Here is a 15,165-nt window from a genome sequence, read left to right as displayed (position 1 = left end):
ACTTTCTCTTGTAGTGTTGTACTTCACCACCACGAACTGGATGTCCACCTTGCCTCCCAAGGCCTGGCAATTCATGCTGGATGCAGATCACTCTCCCTCGCTCTCTGCCCCTCTCTCCTAGAGGAGGTTATTGCCCATGAAGCAGAGTCAGCAAAATTGGCAGCGTATTTGCTCTGCAGATACTCTAGTTCACAAACTGAATAATAACTCAACCAACCATGAAATTCAGCATACATTTATGTTCTGAAGCCCTGGAAGATGAGGAAGGGACATGTTCTCTCTTGCTATTTCTACCAGATGGGAGTGGTAACTTCCAGCAAAAGGAAGGTATAACAGGTGGGAACATTATTCACCTATTACTCAGGCATGAATTGCCGGCATAATAACCCCAATTCTGTATGACTTCATGCTGTATGCCTGGAAATATGACCTTGGAACTGTTCATGTTAACAAGCTCCTCTGTAAGCAACGATCTTCACCAAACTTTGTTTCTTGAGGGTTTGTGTCTTCGGTGTGTAATTCTACTGACAGCAGTAACCGGAGGTCTCCCTGGTACGCCATGATACGCACAAGCCCAAAACCAGAGCAACCAGTGCTTGCCTGCCACACAGTAAATACAACCATGTGCTGGCTGGCCAGCTGCGTTAACACCTGTGCTTTGCCTTCCTTTTCTTCTCTCACGTGTAACTGCTTCTTTTTTTCCCAAAGTTGTACGAATTTAACCTTCTCAGATTCGTACATATTTGCAAATATGACTAAGTAGGCCAGCATGTTCAAAAGTCCTTGGAGGTGGAAAGGATGAATGGAAAAGGAAACACCCAATACTGCAATTGCTTAAGCCTCATTTCCTTAAAGAGATAAAGAGATTCTTTTGCACAGTGTGATCTAGATAACCCTCATCACCTGATCTCTCGTCAACTCACTGTCTACTACCAGCAATAGTTTTGCATTTTATTCCCAAGCATTAGTACATTGAGGAATACTGGACTAAAAACGTATGCGTGCCTTTGCTTGAAATATTTCAATCTGTTTACAATTAACTGCTTACATCTATAAACCAGCTAGCTTTTTAATCTATTTGATATCTGCAACATAGATTTTATACAGTAATAGTTTTCAGTCAAGAAGGTCTACTGCATTTATTATATGCTTGACCATGCATTTTTGGGACATTTACTACACGTTGCCATGTTGGCTGACAGTTACACCTTTCGTTAAACTGATGCACAATCTCAATTCTGCTAAGTGTTCCTACTCTTTTTTGAAATGCTGCACGGGGAGACGAGTATCAAAGGTTGATGGTCCTGCTCCTTTTGTTAAACAAACGCAGTATTTGTTTTATTTGGTACAAATGCTGCAAAAAGTTGGGCGGAGATTCCCCACCATAGCCCCATTTCAGACATACCACTCATCTTCATAGAATCATAGAATGGTTTGGGTTGGAAGGGACCTTAAAGATCACCTAGTTCTAACCCCCTGCCATGGGCAGGGACACCTCCCACTAGACCAGGCTGCTCAAAGCCCCATCCAGCCTGGCCTTGAACACTTCCAGGGATGGGTCATCCACAGCTTCCCTGGGCAACCTGTTCCAGTGTCTCACCACCCTCACAGGAAAGAATTTATTCCTTATATCTAACCTAAATCTCCTCTCTTCAGTTTAAAACTGTTACCCCTCGTCCTATTACTACATGCCCTTGTAAAAAGTCCCTCCCCATCTCTCCTGTAGGCCCCCTTCAGTACTGGAAAGCTGCAGTAAGGTCTCTCCAGAGCCTTCTCTTCTCCAGGCTGAACGACCCCAACTCTCCCAGCCTGTCCTCACAGGAGAGGTGCTCCAGCCCTCTGAGCATCTTTGTGTGCCTCCTCCGGACCTGCTACAGCAGGCCCACAGCTCCCTCACGGACAGGAATTCACCTGCCAACACCCTCTTGATTCCTCACACGTTGTCCCCTCCTCAGATTATTCGTGCGAAGCCAGTTTTCTTTACTTAATGCAAACGCACCATGCGATTTTTACTTCTTTACGATTTCATTAAAGGCCTAAAACCTGCTGAGCCACCGGCGCGCCAGCTGACCCACTGGGCACGGAGACCCGCCACCACGGGACGTGGACGGCGGCCGCGCCCGCGGCGCAGCCTAGGAGCCCCGCTGCACCCGGAGCCCCTCCCGCAGCTCCGGTCAGCCTCTCTCCCCAACACCCCCCGGCATTTTGCAGGCCTGGCCTCCGACGCCCGGGGCCCACCGGGCCGCCATGCGCCCCTCCACCGCCCCCTCGGCGCGGGGCGAACTGCGCGTGCGCGGAGCGGCGGGGCGGGCGGCGGCGCTGGCGGGGCGGCCGTGGTCACGCGGGGCGGCGCGCATGCGCGGGGCGGCTGTTTAGCGCCGCCGTTAGCGCTGCCGTTAGCGGCGGGGCTCTATGGGGAGAACATGGCTCCTTTCCCCGAGGAGGTGGACGTCTTCTCGGCTCCGCACTGGCGGATGAAGCAGCTTGTGGGGCTCTACTGCGACAAGGTAGCGGAGGGGGGCAGTCTCGGCCCCGCTGCCCTCAGGCGGGGGGGCGGATTCCGGCAGTGCGCAGCTGTCAGCGCCCCGGCCCCGGCGGCAACTTCTCACCGCTGCCGCGGTGCTCCCCGGCCCTTCCCGCCGCGGGTGGTGCCGCCTCCCCCGCCGCGCCCCACGCCCCCCTCGGGTCCCTTCAAGGCCGGGCCGGGGCTCACTCGCCTCCCGGCCCCCGGCGGGGTGTAGCGCTCTCCTTATCCCGGAGGAGCGGCGCATCCTGGCGGGGGCCGCGCCTTCCCGCCGCCTTCCCTCTGGCCGGGCCGCGGGGAGGGAGGGCGCCGGCTCTCAGCCCCCGGCCACGCTTGCTGCTCCGGGGCTGGGGGGTGGGCGCCCGTCGGGGCCGGCCGCGGCGGAGCAGCCACCCCCCTTAGGGCGAGGGGCTGCCCCAGAGGGGCCGTAGGGATGAGGGGGCGGCGGGGAGGCAGGCAGCAAGCCCCGTTGTTTTTTTTTGTTAATTAACAGTTTTTGTTAATTAATGCCTTGCCTGGCACTAGTGCTGTGCGTTGTGCTCGCTAACAGTCCGCAAGTGGCTGTGTTTGCGTTTTTGTGCGCAGCGTTTAATGGGTGAGTCGCTTAAAGATGCCCCAGGTAGGGTTGTTCTTTTTTTTTTTTTAATTTTAACTATATATAATTTTACTTGTGGACAAAATTGTTTTTTATTCTTGCATCAGGGTAGTTAGTAATCAAGGCTGATGTGTCACCTGAAAGGCAAACTTTGCAGCAGCAGCAGCTTTGAGTGTAATAGAAGGGTTTCAGGCAAATACTTCAAAACCAGCACTCGTACTGAAAGAAGTAGTGCCTCCCATCTCCGGGCATAAATGGCTGTTTGGAGAACCAGATTGGCTAACAGACATTTAAAAGGAGGGTGAAGTTACATGAGAGACAGCATAATGGTTTACTGCTGCCAACAGGATGGGGGAATTCTCGCTTCCTTCCCTTGTTTTCTACGTGCCACCTTGTACTGCTCTGGGGCTCACCAGACCCCTTCGTGTGAGCCTGTTCGGTTTGCTAATCAGGTGAAGAAAATGTGAGGGTTTTTTTTGCTAGGTTAGCTAACTGAACTGGCTGAGCGGAGCAGGAACGAGAATGTGAGACCTTGTGCAATTTCACTTTGCCTTTTATCTGTGAGTGCATTTGCAGTTTCTTTTTCTTCTGTGGTGGCATGAGAACTTCTGGTATCTTAACAGAGTGCATTTTACATGAAGGGAAACAAACATCTCCAGATATTGTAGTAATTTGGATTTTGTTCCTAGAGAGGCATTTCTGGCACTTTATTGACCCTCCCACAAAGTTTTGACCAAATTTACCACGACTTGATAAAAGTAAAACTGCCTGGGCAGGAATGGTTGGTTTTCCTAAATATTGGCAAACTTGATTAAAACTACCCAGTTTGCAATGAACGTAATCTCTCATTTTTAAAAAAAGTTTTATACAGGAGTTCACTTGCTTCCTTGTTCTTTTGAAGAATTGCAAGCATGAATGAATGGTGCTTTTTCTAAAGTATTCAATCCTGTATCCTTTAACCCTGTTCCAGAAATTGGAGATTGTGCCTGGCCTATGACCTTTGTATTAGAGTAATGCTAGCTTTGCATCAGAAAAAAACTCTCTGAACTGTGTTTGACTTTCCGTCTTGTGTGACTGAAATGCGGTAATTAGATAAGACCGTAGTTCTGCTTACATGGCAATTATAATCTGTGAAGCCATGCTCTTTATCAATTTAGTTTGTCCTTGAGGGGTCTTTCATTTTGTGAATTACACGTTACCTGCTGTTCCTCATGTTCCCTGCATACTGTATTATAGCCACTGTCTGTTAGCGGCTGAATTTACTAATTTCCACCAAATGTTAGCGAGGGTGAAATGGTTGCATCTGTGCTTTGCTTTTTCTGGGGAACAACTATAATGTTACTGATGGGTAAAGCATGTAGGCTCTTCCTTTAGGACAGAGTTATACAGTTTATTTTGTTCTTCCAGCACCTGATGTGAGACAGAACAGTGAATCAGACATTTAAGGTGTTCGGTGTATTAGGAAAGTTATCCTACTTGGTTTTTAACTTGCTAGCAGAGATCTCACTAGAGGTTTGCTGCATTCTTAAATGGCATATTTGCTTATGTCGTGCACGGTGCCCTGGACTTGGATAACAAGAATAACTAAAATTCTGTTTTGTAAGGAAACCCACAGAGTTATCAAATCTATTGCCTACTCTGATGATTAGTAGATTTTTTTTAAGTCCTCAGAGGATGTACCCCCCTGTAGGTAGAGGAGTGCTACAGCAGACAGTCTTTATAGTTAAAATGCCTTTTCTAATGCCTGACGTCATCCTTGCCACATAGAGCAGATTCTGTTTTCCTATCTCCAGTGAACCGTTCTTCGTTTTCAGAAAGATCGTGCGCCCATTTGCAGATTGTAGCCGTGTCCTCCATCTTAGTTATCTGTTTTCTGGCCAAAGCGAACGGATTCATTGTTCTTCACCATCTGGGTCACGGTTTCCGTACCTCAGCGTACTTGTTGCTTTTGTCAGAACTGAGCTGCTGTTCCGTAACAGTTTAAGCTATCTGACCGCCACTGTTACGACTGTGTGCCTTTCTTGCTCCCATCAGCACTTGAAGTGACTCACAAAGGCCCTAAGCTGGCAGAAAACATTTTTTTTTTTTTCTGAAGTGGAGTGGTTTTTCTGCTGATGTAGTGCTGCCAGCAAGCACTGGTCAGATGAGTATTGAAGCCAATGCGAGGCAGAGGGTGGAACCATGACAGCCAGCAACTAGATTGGCTTAAGCTGCTGTGAAACCTCAGCCTAATTATGTCTATGTTTTCCTGAAATCTGTTGTGCAAAACAGGACACTGCTGGTGTTGAGTAAAGCAGATGTGTTATTCTGCAAGCTCTTTTTCTCTCTTTTTTTTTTTAACAGCAGCATACTTGCTCTTTGCTTCTCTATAATCCCATGCTTCTCTGAGGACTGATGCTCAAGTTTCCTTTCACATTTGTTGTTAGACTCCTGTCCTGTTTGTAGAATTCTGCACTTGTCCAAGTCAATATGTCAGTGTCCAGTAGAGGCTGTTTCTGTTGTCGCATTACAATCTTGTGTGTCCTGCACCCGAGCATGCTCCACTTGTGTACTTCCTGCTTTCCCAGCTGTGCCTGAAAGTATTGTATTGGTCATGAGGCATTGCAGATTTCAACTCATCATGTCATGAAAATACGATTGTGGCTTGGCTGGAAACATTCGTAACCACAGCTTGAGAGCACTATTTACACGTGCTTGAGCTACCCTGAGACTTCCTGCAGACTGTATTAGTTTGCTGTAAGGCAAAACCGTATCAAAAACCTGAGAGAAGTCGTGATCTGTAACATGTATCACCTTCCTCTTAAGTAGTTTGGTTATCCTCTCAAAAGGAAATCAGATTCTTTTTTCTAAACAAATCTGTGCTGGCTGGTTGTTACTTCATTAGCTTCAAGATCAGGGCTGCTCAAGTAGCAGACTCTATTCTAGATACATACTGCAATTATGTTTTGGCTGAGCCTTCCCCAGGGACAAGACACCTGGTATTGCTGTATGGGCCTTCAGACTTCCTGTTGTCTGTGGAGTTACTGCCGCTGAAGAGTGTGTTTTCAAATCTTTGTGTTGTAGAATTACCCAGCAAATTTAGGCTTCTTTAGGGAAAGGAATAGGAAAAATAGTCATGCGCTAAATGCTGTAATGCAGTTATCGGTGGTTGATGAGCTTGTTCTCATGTTCTGTCTCTTTCTGTCTGCCTCTCAAAACTATCATGAGACTGAGGGGACCTAACAACTGCTGGAAGGGTTAATTGTTGATGATATCCTCTGTGCTTGTCTGTCCCCTTGATGAACAGCTAGTTCATCTAGTGCACTGAAGTGGAAGGTGATTCAGTAAAACCGGCTCACTAAGAGGTCAGACGAGCTCCAGAACCAGGTCAGCAGTATGGGAGGAGGGGACAGGACTAACCATTGCAGAAGTAAACAGCTGCTTTAATAGCTCAGCTTTATTGTGAAACCTTTGGGTGTGTGATCAAAAACATCTAAGGTCCTTCTTCTGTTTGCCTGAGTTCAGTCTTCTGTGATCGTACCTTTCTACAAAAGATGTCTGCAGTTCTCTCTCGTGGTTCAGTAATTACTTTGGCTAGTTCTTCCAGGAAACTTAGATCAATTTTGTCATGTTCTGCTGACTTGAATGCATTGAACTTGTATAAATATTTAACTAGTATTTTTCTTTTCTAGCCTATACTTCTGACTCTTTGTTAAAAATTAATTGCCATAAATATTTTTCCTAATTAACTTCCTTACGTAGACTTGAATAAAGACATTTAACTTTACTGTTCTCATCTCTGCCTTTCCTGTTAAATAGTTGACTTAAGTACCCCTTTTCTCCTTTTATTGAAGTATATATAGACTTTTTTTTTGCTGTTTTTCTGTGTCCTCTGTCCTCCTTGTTTGAAGTCTCAGTGCTGTTCTGTGTTCTGCAGTGATAAATTCTTGGTTATTTTTGTAGGATTCTTTTCAAAACTTCCATATAGCTAAAAAGTACCTCTTTATTTTCTAATAATGGTTTCTTTTGATAACTTGCATTTCTCTGTAACCTTTGTGTCTATGTCAGTAGCCTTCTATTGTGCTTCAGCTGTTTTTCTTACTTGCAAGCTTTGGCCTTTGCTGAAAAGAATGAATTGTTTTCATATGTTAAATTTGTGATGTTCTTACAATAAGGGTATTGCAGATGAACCATTTTAGGAGTCAAAAATACTACCGAATTAAGTTGAATTGACATTGTAAAGCACCGGGCAGGGAATTAGATGACCACATTGTGATTACACTTTTTGTGGCAGCAAGGGGGACTGAAATCTGAAAAGTCAGACAAATTATCAACATTCTGAATTTCTATTTCAAAGTCAAGTATTTTTCGCTTGCTGTCCTTGAGACCAGAAAATGATTGTTCCATGATGATGTCTCTTTCTGTTTCTAGTCAACAAATGTTGGTAAAGCTTTTGTTCTACTTTTGAACTCCTTTTTTGGTATTTTGGTACACAACCATTTGTTTTCCACTGCTGCTTCAAATATGTGTGTGTTGATTTAGAAATTCATAGTACTTGGTTATTACCAATTAACATTCTGTAGCATTGAGCACTTGCCTTCACCTGTGCTTAAAATGAATAAGCAGCTACTTAGGATGCTTAGTGTTAGTAAGTCTGCAAATGATGGGCTGCACTGACTAGGGGCAGAAGATGGAAGGAAATTAAACCTCCTCATTAGCATCCAGAGACAGGTGAGGAGTTAGCTGTCCATACCTCTGACTGTTTCACCAGAGACTCTACCCGGCGTCTTTCCATCTTAGCTTCTGGATGCTGAATAGTTCAGTAACTTCTTGCTATACCTGTTGTAAGATAACAGCTTTGAGTTCATTTTTCATGCAGAAGAATATTTTGAAGATGAATCTGGATGTGACAATGTGTTTTAAATACCTTCATTTTAATCAAATGCATATTAAGTAAAGTGCTGAAGGAGGTCTGAAATGGGGGACACAAGTGCGAAAACACATTTGGAATTTGTGAGGCTTTTCAGACCTGCATAGCAATTTTGCTCCTTTTTTCAGGATGCTGTTATCTCATGTTGTCACCTCAAACCTTCTCTCCTGTTCTTTATTTATTGTCTAGTAAAATACTTATTTTTTTCTTACCCATCAGATGCTTTGTTCTTTTTTCTCTTTTTTTGCCCTCATAAGAAAAAAACTGAGGGTATTTTCTTATGCCAGACACAGTACCAGGATTTTTTCCAAGTAATTGCTTGGCACCTATTTTTGCCCTTGAATTGCAGGGAAAAAAGAGTTTTCTGTTCACCCTTCGCATGTTGCTCTGATCTTTTGTCCTCTCTTCCAGCCTGCTCTGGAGAGCAGTAATAACCCACCTTTGCCCTTCTCTGCTTTAAGCAACAACAATTTATTCTCTCTTACTCTGTGCCACAAAAAAAAAAAACCAACCCAGAAACTGATGCCTTCTAAAAAGCTAGAGACTGTAATTAGTGTGTATCAGTGTTTTTACGTGGTTAATGCAGCTATCGTAGGATATGCTTTAATTGATTAAATGGAATATAAGTTGTAATTCTTGAGAGACTTGGCTTTTTATTTGTTTCTGCTGTTAGTGCCCAAGATGGATTAAGCTGGAGTGGTGAATTATTCCAATGCCCACCTTCGACCTTGTTAGGAAATTGCAGGGAGACTGCAGAAGGGCAAAGGCATTTTTACTATGTTTGTAGTTTGTGAGTTACTGCAGTGGGTGAGTGGAGAGGAGCCTTGAGGCTGCTGTTATTTCACACTTGGGCCTTCAGCTATCTCCTGACAGAAGGCAAAAGGCCAGGTCTTAACAGCTACCTATCTGTGGGAGGGTATAAGACAAGAAGTCCTCTATGGCATATAGAGTAAATATGAGAAATGCTGTGACACAGGTACCTAAAGAACAGCATCATTGCAAGTGTTCATCTTGCTTTCATTTGAAGCCTTTGTATTTCATACCCTTACTAGATTTTTCTTTAATGTTTTGTTGGGTTCATCTCTGCAGGCCTGGTGACAATCTGTGTCTATCCCTGGTAGACTTCTACTTGTAGAAGCCACATAGTGAGGCAGCTCAGCTGATGTTACCAGTGCTTCCTGAGCTGTGCTTTCTGTTATGGTCCCCAAGGGGGCCTGACACTAGTAGCATTGCATCATTGAAAATCTTGGTGCACTCAGTCCCGTACTGTGATTGATGTCTCTTTGTGGAAAGCCCTTCATGATTCAAAAACTGATCTACAAGTGTTCATTAGACAAAATTGACACCCATGTAGTGCAGAGTGCTATGAAAGACACCAGTAAAAATGAAAATAACAGCATTTTGTTTGCATCTCCACTGTGCTTTTACACTTGGCATTTATCAGCTTGACCTTAGCCTTTAAAAATACAGACAGTACAAGATTTTACCTGCCCTGTTGCCTGAGCTCTTTGAAAAACAAAATAATTTTACCTGCTTTAATCTCTGAGTTAATGTAGCGTTTGTTTTTCATTTTTCTTTTTGAAAGGCTATTTCAAGATTTTAGTTAAGCTGCAAAACAACTGACAAGATAACATAGAGGACAGGATTATGTAGACAAGATGACAGATAGATCGGCATTTGAAAGTTTTGTATTTCTTGTTGAATTCTGCCAGGTCCTGTCCTGCCTGCCTTACTAATTGCTATTATTTTGGGTTGATCCACAGCCAAGAAAAGTACACAGGGTAGAAAATCTGTATTACTCCTCTGATTTAAGGCTTCATATATCCAAACAGCTGGAGCATGAAGTAATTCTCTTACTGTTCACCTCGTATACCTCTGCATAAAGATAAGCCAAGGAGCAGGTGACACTGAAAGGACAGTCATCCTTGTTGCTAGACTGTCTTGAAACTATAGTTCTTCCTTGGGCACAATATAAACTGAGCTTCTTGTGGATCCTGAAGTAAGACGTGGCATGTGAGTGGGTGTCACTGCAGGCTGTCTGTAAGACTAGTGCACTGACCAGGTGAAAAATGAACCCACTAAAAAGGCACAACTTCTTTCTGGATCAGTACACCAGACATCTTGCAGCTGCATAATTGCTAGTGTATTCCAGGGAAGTAAGGGGAATGTACAGCTGGAAGCAGAGGCAGGGCTGCCGCTTCTGGGTGTTTCATTCTCCATCCTCGCCTCCTAATTTACAGCAGATTAAGTATAACATGAAACCACATGCTCTTGGTATTGACACAGGCACACCTTGTTATGGTCTTCGTCCCTCCATTTTCTTGCTCGTAAAATTGAGATACTCTCTCTGCAGAGTTCAGGTTCCTTTCCTTTGACTTTTAGTGCTATCGCATAGGTGAGGTGATAATACTTAAAAATGTAAGAGTGTAAAGTTGTAGCTGACTAGTAATGCCGTGTTGCTGCTTTTTTTTTCCAGCTGGTGCTATTCTATTCTAAAAGTGTTGGGTTTTTTTAATCCAAGTGGTCTGCCAGCTCCATAGTGAGAAAGATTTTACTGTTTGTTTTGTTTTTTTTAATGCGTTTTAACTCTGCTGAGTTAACTAGTGGTGGAAATGTAGTCTGCATTGATCATCAGGAATACGATATCTTTATTTCACCTCCATTGGTGATCAGATGCTTGTATAGGTCTTAATGAGCACAGTGGTTACACATGGAAAGCAGAATATATAGGTATGACCCGTTGAAAATGTCACTTGTGATGATACATGAGAAAGATTAAAATCACCTTCAATTTTTTTAGATTACAGGCTGAACTTTTAGGGTTAGCGGTTGCTCAGAAGTTACAGTTGCTGATGGGGGAAACACTTCATTTGAAGTAAAGCAGTTTGTGAATTTATAGCCACTTCTAACTTCTTTAACCTTTAGTAGTTATTCCATTTTAAATTTGTGAAATCTTTGGACACAGTGGAAAAATCGGTTTTCACTTTCCTCTTATCTTTCCTCTTATTTTTGTTGTTTTCTGGCTTGTAATTGGGAGTAAAGAGATACTTGTAACCGGGTAAGTTACAACACAGCATAAACTTTGCTGCTGTGCTAGTCTCATAAGGGCGGTGTACTTCTCTTTCTTTATTCGTGTTTGCCACTTTCTCCTTGCCAGTTTATAGTATTCTTGGATGTTTTTAAGGAAGAAGCAAACCCTTTCCACTCATTTAAGCTATTTTTGGCATAGATACTATGAAATAACTGTTACAGTTTACTCAGTGTAAGCTAACATTTCTGAAAAATTAATTTTCTTCTAGGAAGACTTTTTTCCATATTGTCACATACGTAAAACACTTCCAGAATCCAAGTAATGCTGTGTTTTGTTTGGTGATTTAATTAGCAGTATTGAGCTTTCTTATTTATTCACAAAATTTTGGATAGAAATATCTCTGTCCTCATCTGACAGAAAGTTTCTATTTTTTAATGAAAGCACTAAAGCCACAAAGGAGATACAAGAGTTGAATGTGGAATTACCTTCAGTTGAGCGTCATGAACATGAAGCACTGTATAAATAGCAATTACTGTTAATCTTGCCAGTATTGTCATCCTGTTCTTGAAGCACAAAAATGACATAATAGCTTATAGTAAGGAAGGGTGTTTGTCTGCTGCATCTCTGTACATTCATCTTGAACATATTAATGGCTCTGTTGTAGTCCAGTGGAGTTGAGCACTCACCTAAAACTGGTATATGATTGAGCTACAAAGATTTTTCAAGTGTAGCTGTTCTTCAGTGGTGTAATTTGAGGTTTAAGAAAAAAGATGTCCCTCAGGTGATTTCTTAATTCAGCATTACTGGTTTTTTCCTGCAAAAGAAGGATGGAATTACCGAATCTTGAATCGGTGGCAGAAAACTGCTAAGATCTACTTCTTAATAATCCTAATACTAGTTTACACATTGCTTTCAACCCTGATAAACAAAAATAAATATTTCCATTTTTTATTTACATCTTGATTTTAAGTATTGTATACTGCAAAACCCCTAAATTGACCAGTTAAGTATGAAGAATTTTAGAGGAGAACAGCAGTCTTAGGTTAGTGTGGCCATCCCCTTGTCATGCTGTTACTTGGAATAGATTTCGCACATTTTGTGACCTCATGCTTTACTTCGTTGCTGGCACCACAGCGGCCCTTGGATTGTAGATGTGCCTGCTCCAGTTTACATGAGATAAAGTTGAGGTATGGGTGGTTATTTTCGTTTGGGGGTTTTTTTAGGAGTTTAATAAATAAAGTTAATACTGAGTTTAACAGCTCCTGACTACTTCTAGAGTATGCCTGCATGAGCCAAAGGTCTCTGAAGTGTTTCAAACAATTTGCAATGCGATTGACTGACAGCCTATGGCTCAAGCTGTTTGGATTATGTAGAATTCTTAAGTTTCAGGAGGCACCATGACTGTTTCCCTTGTGGTACCACTCCTCAATTCCAGTTCACATTCCAAACACAAAACCGGTTGTGCTGTGACTTACAGTTGTTTAAATCTAATCTCTTCAAAAGTCCAGAAAGCTCCCAGGTATCTCTAATGCCTGTGGCTGTGATAATTGGTTTACTGCGGCGTGTTTTAATCCTGCTCAGGGATCACATGGGCACTGTACTTTATATTTTTGACCATTCAGCAAATATTCTTAATACAATCCATTTCCTTCCCCTTGCCCTTCTCTTGGGATTCTCTGTCTGAGTTTTGGGGGGTGGTGGTTTTCTTCTTGCCCTACTAAACTTCTGCGCTAGTTTTCCTTATGTAGAGCTGGTGGAAAGTGGATTTCGGAGTGTAGCAGCTGCAGTCTGCTAATAGTCTTGGTCCCCTATCATAAGACTTCATCAGTCCTGGTAATGAAATTAAAGATCTGACCGAGTGGCGTTGTTGCTAGGCTACCTGTCTTCTGAAAAGCCAGTTTTCCTCAGCTTCGGCTGACCTTTTTAATGTACCTGATTCAAGTACAGTCATTAAACTTTGATATCCTCTCCATAGTTCCTAATCTCTTGGATATCTGCTGGAAGCCTCAGTAGCAGAGGTGAATATGTAAGCATTTCATGTTACAGTGGCTTCTATAACAATACATTTATAACAGGAATTCTAAAATTGGATGCACAGATGGATTCTTTATTTATTCCAGATTTGTGGATGATAATAGGTAGGTTCAATAGAACTTTTCATCCTGGAAAGATTTTGGGTGAGGCAAATGAGAAGATGCTGTTTTCTATCAGAACTAATTTTGTGGTTGGTTGGCTGGTTGTTTATTTTAACCCAACAGCAAAATACAATAGTTTTGTCTAACCTTCCTGTTACACATTTCAGCAGCCTTGTTTACATTTTTGCATCAATCAAAACACCAAGCATTTTGGAGCAAGTGGGTTTCTTGGGGAAAATAGGGGTTTTTTTGGGACTGACTTCATGTATTGTAGATCCTTATGGGTGAAATGAATGATTTTGAGACCTAATCAAGAGAAATGCTACATTGGAAACCAAACTTCACCATTGTTGAGGTCTGAATCACAAATGGCTGGAGGTGAGGAGGCTATCCTGAAGAGGTATTTGTGTAGCCATCTCTTGTGCTTGCGCAGACTTCTGCTTTTCAGTGTGGGAAGTCTAGTCTGTAGTTTCATCTGGTACCGCTGCTCTGTACATTGCATTCTCTGAGCTTAGCATAGGATAGAAATGGTCTTCAGAGCCAAGATCTTTTCCCATTTGTGGTATGTACATAACAATGCATGACGCAAATCCTAACACAGTGGATTACAAATAACATCATTTTTTTTCTGACCAACCAGTCAGTGGTTGGTCTAAAAGGTAAGCGTTTGGGTTTTCTCCCCCCAGTAACTTTGTCCTATTTTCTGTCTCTGCTGAGGCTAAGTAAATGTGTTCTTTTTTTTTTATAACAACAGTCATTTTGCTTGTATGTACACCATGTAACGTACAGGAGGTACAGCTGAGTTGGAGTTGCATAAGTAAAAGTAATTGGCAGATGTCCAGTGTGTTTTGGTTGCATTGTGAGTGGTTGCCAGGAAGTGGCAATGCAATGTCAGAATGAATAAGTGCATTTGGCTTTTTTTTTTGAATGATAGAAGTTTTAAATATCTCAGTTTATCGTTATTTTTGATTTAAGTATTTTGTATGAACACATAAGTCTCAGATTACCGTTTGTAGTAAACTCCTTAGATTCCAGAATCTTTGTAAACTAAAACACTTCTGAATACTCCAGTGGCTTGTCCTCTGAATTAAATTAAAATATTTCTATTTCTAAAATGCTTGCTCTTGTATATTGCTGTAGGCTATGATTCTGGAAGCTGCAAGTGGAAAAAAACAGAAGGATGGAAAAAATACTATTTTTCTACATTCACCAAAGGGAAACGCAGTTCTGAAACATATTGTTGCTAATGGTGACTGTACACATGTAAAAATGGCACTACTGTGTTACCTAGAATTTATGCTGTCTTGATTTGTTGGTTCTTGGTTCATTGGAGACCTTTTCCAACAGCTAGTATAGTTTGTGTTCACTTGGGGGGGGACTCAGTGTCGCTTGTGGATAATATGTCCCTAAAGGTGGGCTCAGGGGTCTGTGATAATGACTCCTTAGTTAAGGACTAAAATGTAGATCTGCGAAAGTGGCAAAGCCTCTCAGTTGTCTGCCAGGCTGGGGAGATTGCATTGATTTCTACCAGGAAATCTTTCTATTTATCTCAAGGTTTCACAAGACTGGTTTATGATCTTTAAATACAACTTTGATTGTAGTGACTTCCTAGAACTAATGCTCTAACTGCATTGTTCGCTCAAGGATGATCTTCCTTTAAAAAGTTATCATACTACTTAGCTGTTTTCTTAAGCTCTGTTCATTCATGTAGAATGAGTCAATTGTCTTCAGAATTTGTATGATTAAACGTAACATGCTTTTTTTTTCTAATGTGCATTATTGCATATATTATGCTTTATTAAACTTCTGTAGTTATCATTAGTTCCTTGTAATATTTCTAAAATTTTAGCTTCTTTTTTTTTTTTCTTCAGAGCCTGTGATGGGAAATGCAGTTACCTAGTTGCCACTGGAAATCACAAAATTGTGCAACTCAGCCCTTAGTTTACTTAAACCTCATTCACAAAGCACAAC

The 15,165-nt window shown here is 42.3% G+C and overlaps 1 protein-coding gene across 3 annotated transcripts in view; it reads left to right on the top strand.

Moving 5' to 3' along the window:
- Positions 1–2,328: 2,328 nt before the first annotated feature.
- The window catches only part of FBXL5 (F-box and leucine rich repeat protein 5), a 38,984-nt gene continuing 26,147 nt past the window's right edge, over positions 2,329–15,165 (top strand). For 2 of the 3 annotated variants that reach the window (XR_010071271.1, XM_063336256.1), the window contains exon 1: positions 2,329–2,507. Coding sequence is in view for 2 of the 3 variants with exons in the window: in XM_063336256.1 (XP_063192326.1) it covers positions 2,424–2,507 (84 nt within the window). In the remaining variant the exon portion in view is untranslated. The remainder of the gene's footprint in view (positions 2,508–15,165) is intronic. The other variant, XM_063336258.1, reaches the window with a different exon arrangement.

This window comes from Chroicocephalus ridibundus, chromosome 5, assembly GCF_963924245.1.
Source record: "Chroicocephalus ridibundus chromosome 5, bChrRid1.1, whole genome shotgun sequence".
Classification (NCBI taxonomy): domain Eukaryota; kingdom Metazoa; phylum Chordata; class Aves; order Charadriiformes; family Laridae; genus Chroicocephalus; species Chroicocephalus ridibundus.
The sequence above is the reverse complement of the archived record's forward strand: the minus strand, read 5'-3'. Positions and strand labels throughout refer to the sequence as shown.